The sequence below is a fragment of the Suillus paluster genome (assembly GCF_016628075.1).
Source record: "Suillus paluster strain FC165 chromosome Unknown EDB91scaffold_12, whole genome shotgun sequence".
Classification (NCBI taxonomy): Eukaryota; Fungi; Basidiomycota; class Agaricomycetes; order Boletales; family Suillaceae; genus Suillus; species Suillus paluster.
In genome coordinates, this window is record NW_024537572.1 from 289,664 (window position 1) to 306,873 (window position 17,210).

Sequence of the window (17,210 nt, forward strand, 5' to 3'; positions counted from 1 at the left end):
AGGTCGCAAGTTAGAGAGAAAACATGCAAATGACCTATTGTCTACGCGGTACAGAATTGTAAACGATATGTATATGAAAGTATAGATTGACGAGCCAACAGTCTTAATATTATATCGGCTACCAAAATGCACACCTATGACATATAATTGAGCTCAATACGGTTAGGACAACAAACTCATCTTACCATCCAGAAAAGCATTGGCATAGATTCTCCAATGACGTGGCCTGCAAGATAAGTTTGTCCACTTGAGCGTTAACGGGAAGGACAATGTCGGGATTGAAATCGCGCCCTGTTGATAGATAAACCATCAGCAACGCAAAGGCGCAATTGTACGGAAGAGGATGAACCTGTGAGCTTATGCTGGACACGGTTGTAGACAAGTAAGGCCCGCTCGTTTCGGACCTCTTGCCTTGCTCCGGGTCCCCCGACAACCTCTGTAAAGGTATTAGTTCCTCACTTAGGGACACACGCTAAATGTATACCGTTGAAAATATCGTTCTCATCTGCGCGCAGCTTGCGAGTTGGACCTTGAGGATATCCCGAAACCTTAGCGAGTTCAGCGGCACGGACTGGGTCAGATTCGCCATCTGCCATTCACATAAGCCGAGTCGAATGATGATATCAAAGTACGGCATACCTTCTGGTCGACGTGAATCAACGTCAGCTTGCATGAGCCGCCAATTGATCAGGGGGTCATAGACAAAGGCCTCCAAGACGGCCATCAGGGACTCCTTATTCGCGCGCAGAACAGACATAGTAATTTCGCAGGTGTGCCGGAAGCTTCCTTCAATGCCGCTTATCTGCGACGTCACAGTGAGCTTCAGAATACCTGCGGTCTGTTACACAAATTACCTCCATGGCATGTGTGAGCATACGAGTAAGCCTGAACGGAATCTTTTCCGGGAACTTCTCGCGATGCATGGCGACTTCAAAGCAGTCACCAAAGTCAATATGAACAACTTTGCCGGTCGTGCGCTCCAGTAAAAGGTTGGATGGATGGCGATCTCCAAGACCTAAGATATAGCCAACCATGCTGTTCACTGCCAGAGAGCGAGTGTAGGTCGCACGGCGTTCGAGCCAATGCTCTGAATTTGCGCTCTTCAGCCATAGGACGCGGTAAAGATCCTGACCAGTGGTGTTTTCCAACGCATATTCGAATACTTCAACCTTTTGCAGTAGAGTCAGATTTTCGTAATCCGGTGCCATCTGAGATATATCAGCAGGCGAGACGTGCCCTGTAAGAAATGATGCATACCTGAAGCATTAGCCGATACTCTATATTCAAAAGGACTTTGCGAGAGTCTCGGTAGTCGCGAACAAGGACATGCAAAGTATCACTGTCCTTTACCCAGCCAATAAGACCAGCGTTGGGTGCCAATGGAATGACAGAGTAACGCTGGATGTGTAAGCGCCGCTTGAAGCTATTGGTGTCAACAGACAGAAGGGTATTGACAAGGCTGAACAACTGCATAACACGCTCGTCTTGACGCAAGTCTTCGTGCCCTGTATACAACGGAATCAGCAATATTGCAGTGATGGGGAGACGATCCTGTTACCTTTCAAAACGTATTGATAGTCCTGACCATCACTACCCTTGAGGGATAGTCGCCGTGGCCGCTGCTTGGAAGCAATAACAGTGAGCTTGGTAGCGAATGATGCAATGCGAACAACGGGTCGGCCACTATGATAGGTTCCTAAAGTGGGCCAATGAGTACAGCACGGTAACAGGGTAACATCCAAGGTGCATACCGGGCATCGCCAGATCAAGATCGCGGGCTTTTAGAAGTTGGGGTGACACATATTGCAGGTCCAGTGTAGTCAATTGAGGTAGCTGCTTCTCCACCTTCCTAAAGACCTGGTAGCACACGGAAGATAAGCAAACGAGTGATCATCTACTTGTATGACTTACTCCATAGTAGATATCCCAAGCTTTGTTCAGCTCTGACATCTCGCCGAATGCGCGGTATCGCCGACAAGCCTCCCGAGCTTCGTGCAAGTCGCGACCAAATGTTTGCGCGAAAGAAGTTTCCCTAGCAGTTGTAGGTCCCTGGTCCGCAACGCCTCAACAATTTCTTTTTTGATAAACTCCGAGTGAATGCACTTACCGCTTCGAGCATCTCATGGAGGGGCTCCAAAGTCGCGATCATTCCCTCGGGATTTTTGTCATTGAAAAAAAGACGAGAGGCTTCTTCTAAACCTTCATGCCACATTTCGTGCCAAAGGATGGCAACACGGATGAGTTCATGACTGACGACAAGCGCCTGTTCCACAATAATAGGGCTGTGCTCTCTCATTCTGTCCATGATGGCCAGGGCTGCATTCTTTCGAGATACGCTTGAGGACTTCGAAGCTACAGTCAAGGGATATATGAGAGCCTGGGGGTGATGCTTTCCAACTTCGGTAAGAAGGTTATTGATGTTTCGCCGGACATTAACACTCGGAGTTTGGATGCGGGCAATGATCTGAAGAAATACTTCAACAAGGGAGACGGGTCTAAAACTAATTTGCACTCACCTGAGGAATGACTTCCAGCCACGTATCAACCTCGACCACAGAGAAGCCACTGGCCATGGCCTGGCTGACATCATCGTGTGCACCAAATTTAAACCATAGCGTGAGCAACCTAAGAGTATCTTGTAGCGCATTCTCATTTCGGAGGCCAATGGAGCGGAAGAATCCTATTTCGGAGTGAGTGGGGACGTGAACTTTAGGAAGAACAAACTGACCTTGAACGGCCTGCACGATATGTGCGGCAAGGCCACTCCCGGGGATGTCTATCGCCGTACTTTCTTTTTGACTCTCCAGATGGCCAATCACCTCGAAATTAGCTAGCGCCCACGTATGCCAGGCCTTATACCAATTGGGATCATAGTGGGTTGCCAGAAGGTACGAATGCAGTATGTCCTTGACATTACGCTGACCAGCTGGTGAGTATGAGATGTAACTACTATCAAGACACTTACAGCACCCCAGTCTTCTTTCAGTTCTACTTGCCATTGTCCTTGTTTGAAGTAACAACGAGCGAGAAGACGTGAAAGTTCATCTAGCTTAGGTTTACCAACACCCGATCTTGGTGAGTGATCCTTAGATTCCACCTGCAAATCTCTTGCAAGACTCGCAGAGAATTGCCGTAAGAAGTTGAGACTTTCCTCACGAGCGCCGGTGGACCACATATACTTGAGTTGTGCATAGACAACATTAGGAGGGGCTTTCATGTGCTGGTCGTCTCGAAGATGTTGTAGCTGAAAACGGAGTCATTGCTGCTGTCGATCACTGTTATCATTCACGTACCCTTTCTGGTGAAAGCAATGAATTGATCGTCTTCTCTGCCAATGCCATGCGGTCTGACTTGCGGCAGAGGTTGGCGAATTTGATCCACATAAAAGGATCATCTTCTGGGTTGAGCACAAGGGCTCTAACTTGCAGAATTCGCTGCCACGTTTCGACATCCGGTTGACAGCCTTGCAGTCTTGTGAAGAATGGTGAGCGCAAGTAGTGCACGTGTTTCGAATACACACCTTTTCATCCAAGTCTTCCGCATCGCTGCCTGGCGGTCGGTTTGATCCGCATACTGTTTATACACAATGATTTCTTCAAGCTCCGAGAGCATCTGCGCACGGACAAGAGTGCTGGACTACGTTAGCACACGTCAAACTCAGGGTACAATGCATAACTCACTTGTAAGACCGGCCGTACCCTTCTCCAACAAAGGATGTCAACTCCGGCTCGAGTAAGTCTCTTGCTTTGCCGATCTCCTTGAGAGCTTTTGGGAACTGGTTTTGATGTACAGAAAGAATAGCCTTGTAGAACGCTCTATCCGGCGAGTCGACTCTCATGGCAGCGATATAATCATCCATTGAATCCCATTCACGAAGTGACCATGCCGCCGCAGCGGCCATCGGAGCTATTTCACGGCGATCCTCGTGATTTGCATTGGACCAGTTCTCGTCCACTTGAGCAGCAAGTTGATCCCATTCACCCAGGGCATGCAGACATTTCATGCGCCCGATCTGAACATCGGGTGCATCTGGATCTTCGTGGGCTTTCTTCTCATATGCGTTGAGTGCCTCTTGCCATCTGCCCAGGCGCTCGTACCATTCTTCATGCTTGCTGACGTCGTATTGTTCTCGCGCGATAATGAGAGTGCCCCAGGCGGCATCGTGTTGCTGGAGCTTGGTGTTGATTCCGATCAACGCTTCGATGATGTTCGGGGAGGTTTCGGTAAAGAATTCGAGCTCCTTGTAGTGAAGAGCTTTCGCATAGGCATGGAACCTCATGGCATACTCTCCCAGAGTGCGGTGCTCGATGGGGAGTGGCTTCTCCTCATGTTCCATGAACTCAGCTAAACTAAGTAGTCGGTGTACGAGATCAGACGGAGCAGTGGTGGAGGTGATGGCGCATTCGATGGATCGCACCAGTCCTTCCTGATTAAGCGGTTAGCATGAATCGGTTATGAGTAATGCGGATTTACTTGATATTGATCATAGAGTTCTGTCCAGCAGGATATAAATGCCGCATTGAACAGTTCTTTCGCCAGAGGAGGGTGAATATCGACAAGGCTCATGCAAGCTCGAAGTGCGTGCGACGGAGACTCCTTCATCAACTCTACGGAAAGGCGATGCATCCATTCTGTCCAATCTTCCCTTGTGCTCGCAGCGGACACGTCCCAGGCTTGCTTCAAATGTTGTTGGTTCACAGTCAATTTAGCAGCTTCCGCAGGTACAGAAATTTCTGCAGCCTTAGATTCACTGAAGGAATATTAGGAGCTGACGCCGTAAGTAGCCAAAATAAGACGCACAGCAAGTCATGAGTGCCCGGCTCTTGCGGTAGACGTTCCCCATTCAGGAGCTTCGATATCAAATTCTCATACCGGGGATGAGGTATACGATTCCGGAGTAGGCACTATCTTGCCGTCAATGATCCAAAAAGGAGTGATAAACTGATTCATATGCACCTTGTTGATAGTGGGCACGAAGATAGCAAAGTCGGATCCAAGTTGGACAACTAGCGCACACAGGGTGTCCATCACCGCCTGCCGAAGCTCGTTGTTGTTTCCTTCTAGCACACGGATCAAGGGGTGTACAATGCGAGAAGCGTGATCAGAGAAGTTGACGCGGAGGGATAGATGAGCTATAGTCTGTATTGCTTTCTTGCGAAGCAGAGTGGTAGCATCGGGTCGTTCAGCGGACTTGACAATAACGGGAATGACGAGATGAAGGTACTCTTCAATGTTAGACCCGAACGTGAGGAAAGAATCGAAGATCTTGATTTGAGTAGCCATTTTTTTCTCGAGGTCTCCTTCAAAGACTTTAAGAAGATGGGGTAGAATCGTTGGTAGAAAAGGCTTGAATTCGGCGTCCAAAGCCTTGCCCAGTGCCTCAATCAAAGATACTATGGGAAGCTGAAGGGAGACATTCTCCCAAAGTTCCGTCACGAGACCAAAGACCTCTGGCATATAATTGCGGATATGTTGCTTGATGATCCCAACCAGAATGGCCAATTGCTGTAGGTGAAATTCTTGCAGACGAGCTGTCGAGGTGCGAGCAACAGCGGTGAAAGCAGGAATGATCTGTCGTAGCATTGGGGTCGGTACGACGTTTGGTCATGCGGCAGCAAAAGAATTGACGCACCTGCGGTAGGAACGCCACACACTTCAACCCCTGAGTCCTGAAAATGTTCATAATTGCTTCGATTACGGTGTGGTGATGATTGCTAAGTGACTGATCCTTCAAGACAGCCAGAAGAGACGTGATTACAACGGTCTGGTAGTAGTCGTCGCTACCTGTCAATGAAATGGCGACAGCATTGACAGCAGGAAGTGGGGTTTCATTTGTGGCTTCCTCATCCGGCCTTGTCTATGGATATGTCAGTAGCTTGAAGCGAAGAGGAACATACCAAACGAACCTTCCGCCTGTATGGATCCAGAGCTCCAAGAATACCAAGAACCTTGACCACTTCTCTCACAACCTCACGGCGTGCATGCGGAGCGCTTTCGCTCCTCAGAATGCGTCCCAAGATCGGAAGCAACTGGGGATAGTCTACTAGCGGTGTTATGACATACCCAGTACTAGAGCACAACTGGCCCAGAGTATGGAGCGCAGCGTCACGCTTGACATGCGCAGGATCGGAGAGTCTGGAGATGATGACCTGCATGAGCTCCGGGATATGAGGAGCCACATCTTCCCCGCCGACTGCTGCCAGTTCCCCGAGGCACATGAGAACATTGGCAGCTACAGCTGGGTTGCTATCGTTTGCCTTCTGCAAGAGGACGCGGAGCATAGGGAGTGCGTATGGCTTTATGAGACGCTGAGTCGCGCCCACTAGGAGAGTGAGGAGGCGGGTGCAATCTTCGCGATTTCGCCTGAAAAATTATTCATGATTTGTTCTAGGACACGTGGATCAATGCACGTACATCACTGTTGAATATTCTAACTCTGTTAAGAGTTGTATCAGGGCCTTGCGCAAGGAGGGCATGACGTAGGCAGGGTTATGCTTGGCTAGACGTCCAATCAAAGTGACAGCGGTGACACGATTCTCGAAGACCTCATCATTGAGGGCAATAAAAATTGACCTAACATTCTCTGCTTGCGCCAGATGCTTATCGAAGCGCTCATGAAGGGAGGACAAAACAGTTTGTCGAATGGTAGGGTCTTTAACATTGCTTGTATCAGGTGGTCTGTAGGAGAACAAGTGAACTTACCTGGGTCTGCAATGCCTACTGTGAGGAGTTTGTCAAGAACGTCACTGATTATTTCAATCGCGTGACTGCTCGCTTGGTAGCAAATTGGGTCCCTGACAAACAGCCTACAGCAAGTGAGAGCACCAGCCCGTCGGACGTCTGCATTGTCATCTTCCAGGTAAGGAAGTGCAGCGTTACGGACAAACTCGTTCAAGATATGACCTGCTCGTGCTGAGTAAACCGCATTAGATGGCAACAAGTAGCTTACCGCTGAAGTCGAATGTGCCAAGCGTGGATAATGCAAGTGTGATGAGCTCAGGACTCTTCCCGCTCCTAGTGGTCTTCGCGAGTCATGTTCAATATGATCGACAAAAGTGTTGAAAAGCTCACCTGAGATGAACTCAAGTCTCTTGTATACGCCGAGACGTCACTCCGGGCAAGGGAAGGTGGGGCTCCGATAGCTTTATAAGGCTGCCCACATAAGATCATTGAGAGCAAATCCAGCAGACGGTCTGATGGTGTGTTTAGGTTTGTACAGCACGTGTAACGTCAACTAACGCACCTTGAATGGTCTTTAGCAAAGGAGGGATATTACGTGCAATGGCCATCAGTGCCTGTCGAAGAGGCTCACTCAGCCCACATGCAAAGAATAAATCAAGTTGATCATGAAGAAGCTTCGTGAGGTTTGGACCGACCGCCGAAGCAAGCATGCCGACGCATTGAAAAATAGGTTCTTCTGAAGGAGCATTCTTCTTTCTATAGAAAGAATTCTGATGACTGCATACAACAGTCTGTACATGACGTACCCTCTGGCTTGTAGACCAAACTTAATTTGAGCCATGATGGAGTCGAGGAAAGGTTTCATATCACTTCCTACAGCAGTAGCAGTGTGACCAATGGCGATGAATGCTGACAAAAACAAATCAATATGTGGACCTTTTGACTGATAGGGGAATGCAAACCAAAGGACCTCTCGTTTGGTTTTTCCAGCTGTGTCAGTAGATGTCCCATGGATTTGTGCAGGTGATGTTCCGAGAAAACCTGCGTTTCGTAGGCTGCGAGAGTCGGGATTAGGGTGATGACCATCTTACGAACGAGTCCGTCTCGATGGGATTTGAAACGAAGAATTTGTTCTGCGGTATCCAAAAACGATTCTCTCATAAACTGAAGGAAAATATAATTCAAATCCGACGACAGTGTTAAAATCACTTGCCATGTCGCCATGCAACAATAGTTCTCGGTATGTGAGAAGAGATCCATGAATGACCTCAGGTTGGGACATTTTGAGTCCTAGTTGCGCGTCCTGAAGAATCTTCATGAGGTAAGTTGTGCGTGTCTGCCGTTCACGGGTCGTAACAATCTCAAGACATGCAGCAAGAAGCTCTGCAGCTCCCTCCCTGACAATGTTTCGTGAATCCCGAAGAGGTATGAGTATCTTGTCAAATACGAGGCTGATGTGGGAGTGGAAGTATATTGCACTGTTACGAGCGAGCTCCTTCAGGATAAGCACTCCAGCATAGCGGGGAGACTCCTGCTTGTCACCCTGTAGCAGCTCCACTGCGGCTGGCACTTCTAAATCCATAAAGCGTTCCCCGAAATCGGCCCCACCGATTGCAGCAATTTGGCCAAGCGTCTTTGATGCGGCCAGCATGATGTTGACATCGTGATTTGGCAGTAGCTGTTTGACGTAGTTGTAAAACCGAAAGAGGTACTTCTTTGAACCAATAGTGTCCTCTCCTTCACTTTCCAGGAGGTGATCTATGCAACATGAGTTATACAAACATGATACAATGATGTCTGGACGCACCTATGGCCAGAAGTCCGCCTAATCTATCTACATTATTCTGACTATGCATTAGGTCAAACAGACGTTTGTTGATGTCATCATCCCAAAGCTTTGCTACCGCATCAGACGGCATTTCTGCCACAGTCATTGCGACCTGCTAGAATATGAGAGGTGGCTCGCACGCATGAACGATGAACGCACGTAACGACGCAACTCTGTTGCAGCTTGTAATCGAGCCTCGTGGGCAGGACTCCGCAGACCTTGAAAGATCTGCCCGAGGTGGTCCGTGTGTGCATACTGAGGTACGGACGCCATACTTGTCGTCGCCAGCGTCCTGGATATTCCACTGCACGCGGGCAGTTCTGTAATACTAATAGATGTGGAAGAGAGAAGGCTATTTACGGCAAGGCCTTGATCCGTCCTATAACCTGTTTACATTTATTGAATTCCAAGGATCACTACTTAGTACTGTTTCAAGTGTATATAAGTGAGTAGCTCAACGTTCAACGCTCAATAAACGCTACCATCGTATTCTTGACGTGGTGTATATTCAAGGAACGATTAATTTCCTTTGTGACAGAACTCAAACGCAAAGAGGACGTGAAAATAGCTTGAAGACTCCGATGAGTGGCAACAGTGCACCAAAGCGCATCTGTTATCGCGGCCTGGTGGTCTAGTAGTATGATTCCTTGTTAGGGCAGCAGTCAATTTCGAGGAGGTCCCGGGTTCAATTCCCGGCCAGGCCCAATGATTTTTGCGCTTTCAAGATTCATCCAAGTGAGTGACTCGAAAGTGTTGTCAACTGAGTCATTACCTAGTGTAACATCTATATGGGGTAGGCTCGTTTTTTTTATCCCTTCTATACGTATCACGCGATGTGGTGCTTGACACAGCAGTTGGTATCTACTATCCGCAGCAGAAGCGGCGGCAGCGCAGCAGGGCGCAGCTCGTGCACAGTTTCGGGGTCCGCCTCTGCCTATCTGCCCCTCGCCAACCTTGGTTAAAGGACTATCAGATTCATATGAGTAGTTCTAACAAGTACTTAATCCACCACTGTCAACATGATACTGCAGAGCAAGGAAGAACCGCAGCTCCCGACCACGAGGTACCCTCAAGATAATAAGGAACCCTCACTCGGTTCGAGCACGGAGTACGGACAACAGCCATTTGATATTCCAGATAGTGCCCCTCCGCCGTACAGTAATCCCGCGTCAGGTTCTACTTTGGTATCGGGTGTAGGGCTCGCCGATGTACCCACACTGAAGACCATCCGGGTACAAAAGCACCATGGATCGATATCCGGTGAGCATCACTTTGTCTACTGTCCCTGCGTGTGTCTCAATTTAGTCTGGTCCATGCAGGAACGTACATCATCGACCCTGATGTGTCAGGAGATGATCCATCCATTCTACAAGGCTTTGCAGCCAAGCTCAGTGACCGAGGGAAAGGGAAAGACTCTGCGGCACCCCATGCCGTTTTTTGCAATCGGTTCGGATCTATCTTTCTAACTCTAGTGATCAAAGGATCGTCAGAACGATGTCATCGGGCAATAGTTGACGTTTCAACCCGCTATGGGGATATTAACGTTAACTTGGTGAGTAAGAATTCCTACAACTTCATCTCCATATGGTTGGAGCTTATGTTTCTTGAAACAGAGCTCTGTACATCCTGGGAAACGCATCACGCTGAATGTAACTTCCCATAGAGGTGAGTTGAACCCGATGATGTTGGCAATACTAGTTTCGTGCGCCGGAAGGTCCGATGGCAGGCCCGTCTGCTTCGGATTCCACTTGGGCAACCATGGCAAATCTCGTCTCTAAATCTGTCTCTTCTATGTCACACACAGCGATGCTTGTTCTGCGCTATACTTATGTACAACTCGTTCTGACACGCTTCTACATTTACCAGGTAAAGTTGTAGTACTGCTTCCCCAAACTTTTCGCGGGGAGGTGCAGATACGCAGTGGAAAATTGGCTGGTTATGACATCCTTCCAGGACTGTCCAGCAGCATCCGCAGCATGAACGGAAAGAGGAGAAAAACTTTGTTACTTATCGGCGACAGTGCCCCAACCTCCGGATCCACGGATCACTGTCGACTCTCTTCACACCACGGAAAGATTGTGCTCGGTGTAAGCGGGCGAGATAGCATGCCACAGCGGGAAGATAGCATTTGGAGAAAAATAGGTTCCTTTTTCCGCGGCGGTGAAAGTACGGGAAGTTCTTTGCAGGATCTCGCACGACTTCAGTTGACATCACGACCAGGTTCTTGAGAATGTGTAGATACACACGAAGTAGCGCTTGATTCAGTCTTCTATTCCAGATTTGAACGTGAGCAATCATACGCGTAAACTTACCTAACCCCGATGGTAGCGGAAGTACAGATCACACTCTATTCCGCGTTGGTGATGCACCAGGTGTCAAGCGCCGAATAGTTGATAAACTCAGACATGTTACCAAGGACCCCATTTAGTGAACCCCCACTCTCTGCCGCCACTTTATCATTTTCTCCCTGATGTCCCTAGACGCCTCTGATGACAATCACCATAGCGGGTGCCTTTCTCTAAGACGCTTGTTCAAGTTGAAACCTCAGCTTACATCTAAGAGTTCCTCAAAACAACCTAAATCATCCCATATATATGGTCAGACGCTCAACGCATCCGATTCAGAATGGGCCGTTGATATCGTATGTGCCTTTGTACTATTCCGTGCGCGACTTGCTCATTTGCCCCCAATAGACCGATCCGACCTCCCGGGTGTTTTATGACACGTCTTGTGACTTTGGATGCAGCAAAATCAATGCTGCAGTATGCCAGTGGGAGGCCCCTCCTGTTTATTCAGACCTGCCTTCTCCCAGTGATTCTATACGTAGAGAAATCAGGCACACCATCGAAACCGTAGTCGACACACTTGATTCCTCCCTACGATCTCTAAGTCTCCAGATTCACAGTAAGCTATGGAGCTCTGGCCTCGCTATAATCCTCTGACCGTGGGATATGACAGGTCACCCAGAATTAATGTTTGAAGAAATGTCTGCCACATCAAGTATCCTATACACATATCACTGATGGAATTTTGTAGATTTGCTCACGATATTCTGTCCGATTACATGGAAAGCCACGGTTTTTCTGTGACGAGGCATTATCTTGGTCTCAAGACTGCATGGAAGGCTGAATTCACCCACGGAAATGGAGGCAGAACCCTTGGAATTAACTCCGAGATGGACGCATTACCTGTGATCGGGCATGCTTGTGGCCACAACCTCATTGCAATCAGTGGCGTAGGTGTGGCATTAGCAGTCAAATCCGCTTTGGAAACCTACAACGTTCCCGGCACGGTGATTCTACTAGGGACACCAGGTAACGAGTTTCAATTTCGGCCCGACACGAGTTACTCATTTCTCCCTCAGCTGAAGAAGGTGGTGGTGGAAAGATTATCCTGCTTGAGCGAGGGGCCTACAAAGGGATGGATGCTTGCTTAATGTCCGTACGCCCGGCTAAATACATCCGGTTCGGAGCATAATTGACATATGCATGGCTAATGCAGGTGCCATCCTTGCTCTGGACCCGAATTATCTTCGTATGTGGTATCTTCTCTGGCGATGCAATCTATAGATGCCGAATTCTTCGGGAAATCGTGAGTCCTATGGTTCCTATATGGCCTCATGAACTGATCCGAAAAAGCGCTCATGCTGGAGATGCTCCATGGGAAGGTGCCAACGCACTTGATGCTGCGTTCTTAGCATACTCCAGTGTCTCGGTATTACGACAGCAGATTAAACCTGACCACAGAGTACATGGCGTCATAAATGGCAGCGAAGGAGCTGCGAACGGTACAGTCTATAACAACTTCTAACACATTGAAACACGAATAACTCAGCAAGCCCTTTTCAGTGATCCCTGACTATGCCAAGATGAGGTGGTATGTCCGAGCGCCGACGCGGGACCAGTTAGCGCAACTGACAGAAAGAGTTTGCGCTTGTTTTGAGTCAGTCTCAGAATGACATCTGCGTTCTACGGCATCTCACAAGGTCCGCAGGGGTGCCGCATTGGCAACTTCCTGCCGTCTCAAGATCACGAACAGTACCCCCTATTACAATTTACGGCAAAATAACATCCTTGGTAAGTCGTCTTCTCAGATGTTTTTGATCAATTAACACTCGTATGTAGCTGGTGCCTTCTCTCACGCAATGAGTGACGAATCTGGCATGACTGTCGGGCAATATCCGTCAGGGGCGTCCACAGATTTCGTATGTTTAGTTATTCGACCTCTCGAACCCATTTATAGGCGCATTGACAAACTCGTTTCCTTCTAGGGCAATGTCTCATACGGCAAGTACATCCATTGGAGGTCCTGTGGCAGTTTGTACTCACGGAATTTTAGTCTTACCCTCCCTGCATCCAGCTTTTGGTATGTGATACACTGCGGCCGTGTCTATTATCTGACTGTCCTCGGTGCGTATATTGCAGCCATCCCTACGCAGCCCAATGGGGGAAACCATTCGCCAGCATTCGCCGATTCTGCGCGAACCACGGAAGCCCACAAAGCATGTATGATTACTACCAAGGCCTTGGCGTGTACAGGCTTCCGTGTTCTGGAAGACGGTGGTTTTTTCAAGCGGGTACGTTGGTTGGTCGTATCATTGTGGCGTTGTGTTCAATATGTATATCACAGGTACGAAAGGACTTCGAGGCCAGCCCGTGTGATCCATGATGGAGAACGGGGGTGTACGATTAATATGTAGATTCAAACTCAGAGATAGGTAACTACTGCACTAAAGTATCATAGAAAAAAATTGTTGCAGACCCGTTCCATAGTCGTTCGAAGAGAAAAGTCATAAAAACCAAAAGCAGTCCTGAGATATGATCACATATGTAACACGTGCGCGAATGCTCTCTCGTTCCAAATTCCAGTTGTCTGAGCTCAGCACTAAGGTGCACAGGTCTCTCCTTCAACCTGCCCCTTCTCTGAATGCCGGGCTTCATTCGGCGGCGTCCCAGGTGGTGTGTTGCCTTCTCTTCGGGCCTTTCCGCGTAGGTGGTGATGCCTTGATTTGCCCTCTGCTGCTTCTGCGACCATTCTGTAATGTAAAATAGAAAGTTGACGTGAGTATTGGTCACCGCGGATCTACTCAAGAGCGAGCCGACGCACCGTTCGAGTTCGCGTCGGTCTTCGTCACTCTCATCCGGAACCGTGTTTTTGAATATGTGGCCCATGATCATCAAGCCCTGACAAAGAACAAGGTAAAATTGACGTCACGCAAAGGCGATCTCCGAATGACTAATGTTCACACACCTTCGCGCGATGAAACAGCACTTGATCAGACGCCTCTTTATCTTTGAGCACGTTATCCACAACCTGAATAGGAATGGTTCAACTGCCGCATGCCCGTAGGCAACCCTTGGTTTACGCACCTCCCGGAGAACCTGCACGACTTCGAAGCGCGTGCCTCGCCAAGATGCTAGCATGATCTAGTGCGTGTCAACTTCTCTCACCAAGGTATCAACTGTATTGGAAGCCGAGGCACACGAACCTTGCCTGTAACATCCTGTTCTAGTGCCCGTAGCACCTCCTCATCAAGCTCCCCCTTCTTCTGCAGGCGCTCCATCTCGGACATGAGAGACTGGACGCTAAATCTGTTTAACATTTGTTATGAACGCATGACAAGGGCAGCATAGATGCAACACGAACGCGCTTCCGATAACGCCCCACGCGTCTTTTGCCACTGAACCCTTTTCCTTCATCCGCGACCAGAAACCTGCACTGCGCCAGATAAGCGGTAGATAAGGGAACCAACAAGAGAGCTACTCACATCCCTAAGAACTTCTTCGACTTCAGGAATGACGTTGCCTTCATCATATATACTGTCCCGATTGCATGCAACAACTGTCAATCCCCCACTTAGCTGGTTCAAGATACTGATGGCAGCAGCTACACATACCTCAACCCCAAAACTCTCTAGCTTTAAATCGTCTGCTTCAAGTCTGATTCGGGATTCGAATGCCTTTGTCTCGGGGTCGTCTTTGTCGCCAGGTACTTTCGCATCCACAAAGGGCCGTAGTCGCTCAAGTAGCTTCGCAGTGAGCATCTTTACCCGTTCCTCCATCGAGCGTTTGCGTTCCTCCTCAATCTCCTGTAGCTTCTTCCTCTGTTCTGGTGAGAGCTTATTGCGCTTTTTCTCCTTCTCTTTGCCTTCCTTGCCGCCATTTGAAGGGGTTGGGGACCCCAAAATGGACTGGCGCTTCGACGCATTATCAACGGGTGACGATGGTCCAGGTGAGGAAACGTGCGGCTCGTGCGAGACTACTGCTGGTTGCGAGACGATACCCTCTTTCTCGAGCTCGGCACGTTCCTCATCGGTCATTACTGTCTGCGCCACAGACGTCATCTCCTTCATTAAAGATATTTCACCAATCTGTGTGTATCACCAGAGTTAGTTATGATGCGGTTAATCGTGCCAGATGGAGTTGCGATATTAGGTGTAAGCATCAGGGTGTAAAGCAGGAAGGGACGCACATAATCATTGAACCGCTCTCCACCAAATACGTTTGCGAAGAAACCCGCTGCATCGTCTAGCTCTGTGCTCTCCTTGTCGACCTACGCCACGCAAACCCATACTTGAATTTCAATCCTTTTTTTTTTTTTTTGAAAAGTTGGCGCACCATAGACTTCCCGTTCTTGTCATAGACTGCTCTCAGATTCTAATCGTATCTCAGATTCGATCCAAATCATCAGAGCGAACGAAAGAGGCTCACAGCATCAGATAGTACCTGATATGCTTTACTACGTCTCATCAGCCCGCCGCTTCATAGACGGCAAAGCGCAGATGTACCTTATTTCCTTGAACATCTCTTCCGCATCCAAAGATGGATTTTTATCTGGGTGGTACTACAGCATATGAGTAACATCTTTCCGAAGCCAGACCAGAGAAACGCGTACGCACTTTCATTGCTTGCTTCCTGTATGCCTTCTTTAAGTCTGTGTCGTTAACGTCCACGGGGACATCCAACTATGCCGCCGGTGGTCAATGCACCCCGTAACGCATGTGGAGTACTGCGCACCAAGTCATAGTACTCTGTTTCGACCGGCGCCATCTTAGCGATTAGAATTATTTGTGGGCGTGTCGCCTCTATAGTGTGGGTCGTGTGTCTATCAGATGGAAGCGAGAAAAATATTCCGAAGAGCAAGGGATGAACGTTCTGAACAACTTGATGTCACTGACTCCGAAGCACTTTGAAGCACAGTAGCACAGCCACAAAACCTGTAAACGATTGATGACCGAACTTGACCGGAACATCAATATAATTCAAGGGTAAAATTGCATCGCGTTTGGACAGACATGATGTATAACGAATAAAAATCCAGTGCTACAATGGGGTGGAATAAAAATGATGAAAGTGGACTGTCTATCCCTCGTAATAATGCGGCGCTTGGTAAACAGAGTGCGGATTAATGATATGAAATAGGTAGCTGGACTTCCAGCTAAGTAGTGTTGTGTGCGACATCGAGTCGGGTAGATAGTTATGAGTGCTTGACATCTTAATTTTCCAACGCAAGCACGCTCGTAGAAAATCGCACCGATTTTCGTGGCGTCGTCGGGCGAGTACCCTCACTTCCAGTGCCCGACGACGCCGCAGATATAATCCGCGCCGATGAGGGCGCAGAACGATAACCAAGTATCAACTTCGACATACGGTGCTTTAGGGACAGCACTGACCGCGCGCCGTCAGGTGTTGCGGGACCAGTCGAGGTTATTGTAGACGTGGAGGGAGATTCGCCGAGTAATGCAATTGAGTTCGGACGGGGACCGTTGCTGGTACTTGTTTTCTTGAGGGAAGAACGAGAAGGGGGTGGTGGAAGGCTGTGCGTGGGACGGTGCAGTGCGGATGAGTCGTGGGGGTACCGTATATGAGAGGGTGAAGAGGGTGCGGAATGAGACTGGTGACACGGATTTCGCAAATGGGGAGTGCATGAAAGATGAAGACCCATTGCAATTTGTTCAATGGTGGGACGTGAAGCGGATGATTCTCTATATCTCGCGTGCATTCGTGACTGGACATAAGGGTTTCGTTCTTCGGGCGTAGAATACATGCCAATGCCACCGCGCTGCACGGCAAAAGAATGAGAATCATCTAGAGTAAAGCATTAATGCTTACTCACTGAGTTATCCGCATGTCTTTTTCTTGGGGATGTCAGGAGGCTATGGCTGATGGACTTGCCCATAGAAATGAAGAAGCGTGACGCAGTTCCAGTAAGTCTGGGGCTCTGCGGGCGTGATAGAGGTTTGTCGTTCGGAGACGCCTGTGAAGATGACGCCAGGGCGTTCATCGTAGATCTGGCAGGACTTGTGATGATGGACTGAGAAGAAGGCGTGCAAGATCTATGTATTGTGGGGTGACTCGGGTAACTCGTGTCCACTGTGCGCAGTAAATGATGTAATAAATATCGACGTGGCTTTCACAGGGTCTTTGATGTGAATCATGCATGCACGTCGCCTTGCAAGCACGCAGTAGGGAATTTGACTGTCCAGCTGGTATATAGTTCCGAGTAAACCTGGTCTGCAACGTCACCGAACACGTCCGGTCCCGGTCACCCGAGCACCACCCATGCAATATATCACTCCCAGGCAAACATTTACGAGGCGCTATAGCCAAGTGGTTACGGCGACAGATTAGAAATCTGTTCCTCTTTGAGGGCGCAGGTTCGAATCCTGCTGGCGTCGATGTTCCCTTTTTTGAGTTGTGTA

At 48.7% G+C, this 17,210-nt stretch overlaps 5 protein-coding genes and 2 non-coding genes across 7 annotated transcripts; 4 read left to right on the forward strand and 3 right to left on the reverse strand.

The window, feature by feature from the left end:
* Window positions 1-10: 10 nt before the first annotated feature.
* On the reverse strand, window positions 11-8,854 carry EDB91DRAFT_1117887 (phosphatidylinositol 3-kinase). Its single transcript, XM_041318052.1, has 32 exons — window positions 8,669-8,854; window positions 8,489-8,621; window positions 7,895-8,439; window positions 7,644-7,845; window positions 7,488-7,590; window positions 7,244-7,437; window positions 7,072-7,193; window positions 6,950-7,022; window positions 6,703-6,903; window positions 6,415-6,652; window positions 5,907-6,363; window positions 5,633-5,857; window positions 4,957-5,571; window positions 4,801-4,904; window positions 4,474-4,750; window positions 3,681-4,426; window positions 3,521-3,631; window positions 3,294-3,471; window positions 2,966-3,244; window positions 2,729-2,918; window positions 2,517-2,680; window positions 2,108-2,464; window positions 1,912-2,049; window positions 1,752-1,857; window positions 1,559-1,696; window positions 1,258-1,505; window positions 855-1,208; window positions 640-802; window positions 485-589; window positions 350-436; window positions 186-291; window positions 11-134 (listed from the first exon to the last, which is right to left on the reverse strand). Exons 1-32 carry the CDS (start codon window positions 8,780-8,782, stop codon window positions 119-121), a joined length of 7,089 nt encoding a protein of 2,362 aa, XP_041179852.1. The 5' UTR covers window positions 8,783-8,854; the 3' UTR covers window positions 11-118.
* A 275-nt stretch (window positions 8,855-9,129) lies between these two features.
* Window positions 9,130-9,213, forward strand: EDB91DRAFT_t52. The gene has a single exon. It is a non-coding gene; the product is annotated as a tRNA-Pro (tRNA).
* On the forward strand, window positions 9,137-10,885 carry EDB91DRAFT_103490 (uncharacterized protein). Its single transcript, XM_041312782.1, has 8 exons — window positions 9,137-9,302; window positions 9,361-9,492; window positions 9,543-9,769; window positions 9,829-10,061; window positions 10,123-10,174; window positions 10,463-10,675; window positions 10,730-10,795; window positions 10,849-10,885. The coding sequence occupies exons 1-7, from the start codon at window positions 9,298-9,300 to the stop codon at window positions 10,735-10,737; spliced, it is 870 nt and encodes a 289-aa protein (XP_041179853.1). The 5' UTR covers window positions 9,137-9,297; the 3' UTR covers window positions 10,738-10,795; window positions 10,849-10,885.
* A 41-nt stretch (window positions 10,886-10,926) lies between these two features.
* On the forward strand, window positions 10,927-13,260 carry EDB91DRAFT_1117896 (uncharacterized protein). The gene is made up of 14 exons (XM_041318053.1): window positions 10,927-11,150; window positions 11,203-11,413; window positions 11,468-11,495; window positions 11,546-11,823; window positions 11,874-11,946; window positions 12,011-12,100; window positions 12,148-12,296; window positions 12,358-12,451; window positions 12,503-12,585; window positions 12,634-12,713; window positions 12,780-12,795; window positions 12,848-12,874; window positions 12,934-13,085; window positions 13,139-13,260. Exons 1-14 carry the CDS (start codon window positions 10,980-10,982, stop codon window positions 13,175-13,177), a joined length of 1,491 nt encoding a protein of 496 aa, XP_041179854.1. The 5' UTR covers window positions 10,927-10,979; the 3' UTR covers window positions 13,178-13,260.
* On the reverse strand, window positions 13,261-15,705 carry EDB91DRAFT_1117914 (X-domain of DnaJ-containing-domain-containing protein). The gene is made up of 14 exons (XM_041318054.1): window positions 15,526-15,705; window positions 15,408-15,473; window positions 15,297-15,352; window positions 15,220-15,247; window positions 15,127-15,165; window positions 14,981-15,061; window positions 14,406-14,879; window positions 14,277-14,350; window positions 14,156-14,227; window positions 13,998-14,100; window positions 13,879-13,935; window positions 13,760-13,822; window positions 13,616-13,692; window positions 13,261-13,544 (listed from the first exon to the last, which is right to left on the reverse strand). The coding sequence occupies exons 1-14, from the start codon at window positions 15,556-15,558 to the stop codon at window positions 13,394-13,396; spliced, it is 1,374 nt and encodes a 457-aa protein (XP_041179855.1). The 5' UTR covers window positions 15,559-15,705; the 3' UTR covers window positions 13,261-13,393.
* A 35-nt stretch (window positions 15,706-15,740) lies between these two features.
* Window positions 15,741-17,019, reverse strand: EDB91DRAFT_1219620 (uncharacterized protein). Its single transcript, XM_041320879.1, has 2 exons — window positions 16,625-17,019; window positions 15,741-16,570 (listed from the first exon to the last, which is right to left on the reverse strand). The coding sequence occupies exons 1-2, from the start codon at window positions 16,790-16,792 to the stop codon at window positions 16,004-16,006; spliced, it is 735 nt and encodes a 244-aa protein (XP_041179856.1). The 5' UTR covers window positions 16,793-17,019; the 3' UTR covers window positions 15,741-16,003.
* An 85-nt stretch (window positions 17,020-17,104) lies between these two features.
* EDB91DRAFT_t53 lies at window positions 17,105-17,186 on the forward strand. The gene has a single exon. It is a non-coding gene; the product is annotated as a tRNA-Ser (tRNA).
* Window positions 17,187-17,210: the final 24 nt, after the last annotated feature.

What these genes read in the sequence shown, in the direction of transcription:
- EDB91DRAFT_1117887 (XM_041318052.1), bottom strand. Translation starts at nt 8,782, where the DNA reads ATGGCGTCCGTACCTCAGTATGCACACACGGACCACCTCGGGCAGATC. An exon ending in CAACAGAGTTGCGTCGTTAC is followed by an intron (nt 8,622 to 8,668) that starts GTGCGTTCATCG and finishes ATATTCTAGCAG; the next exon opens with GTCGCAATGACTGTGGCAGA. An exon ending in TGCTCACACATGCCATGGAG is followed by an intron (nt 803 to 854) that starts GTAATTTGTGTA and finishes GTGACGTCGCAG; the next exon opens with ATAAGCGGCATTGAAGGAAG.
- EDB91DRAFT_103490 (XM_041312782.1), top strand. An exon ending in GGGATATTAACGTTAACTTG is followed by an intron (nt 10,062 to 10,122) that starts GTGAGTAAGAAT and finishes TTCTTGAAACAG; the next exon opens with AGCTCTGTACATCCTGGGAA. An exon ending in GAATGTAACTTCCCATAGAG is followed by an intron (nt 10,175 to 10,462) that starts GTGAGTTGAACC and finishes ACATCCTTCCAG; the next exon opens with GACTGTCCAGCAGCATCCGC.
- EDB91DRAFT_1117896 (XM_041318053.1), top strand. Translation starts at nt 10,980, where the DNA reads ATGTCCCTAGACGCCTCTGATGACAATCACCATAGCGGGTGCCTTTCT. An exon ending in AGAGTTTGCGCTTGTTTTGA is followed by an intron (nt 12,452 to 12,502) that starts GTCAGTCTCAGA and finishes CAAGGTCCGCAG; the next exon opens with GGGTGCCGCATTGGCAACTT. An exon ending in CTCCCTGCATCCAGCTTTTG is followed by an intron (nt 12,875 to 12,933) that starts GTATGTGATACA and finishes CGTATATTGCAG; the next exon opens with CCATCCCTACGCAGCCCAAT.
- EDB91DRAFT_1117914 (XM_041318054.1), bottom strand. Translation starts at nt 15,558, where the DNA reads ATGGCGCCGGTCGAAACAGAGTACTATGACTTG. An exon ending in ACAGGAAGCAAGCAATGAAA is followed by an intron (nt 15,353 to 15,407) that starts GTGCGTACGCGT and finishes CATATGCTGTAG; the next exon opens with TACCACCCAGATAAAAATCC. An exon ending in AACAGGATGTTACAGGCAAG is followed by an intron (nt 13,936 to 13,997) that starts GTTCGTGTGCCT and finishes GACACGCACTAG; the next exon opens with ATCATGCTAGCATCTTGGCG.
- EDB91DRAFT_1219620 (XM_041320879.1), bottom strand. Translation starts at nt 16,792, where the DNA reads ATGAACGCCCTGGCGTCATCTTCACAGGCGTCTCCGAACGACAAACCT. An exon ending in AAAGACATGCGGATAACTCA is followed by an intron (nt 16,571 to 16,624) that starts GTGAGTAAGCAT and finishes TTTGCCGTGCAG; the next exon opens with CGCGGTGGCATTGGCATGTA.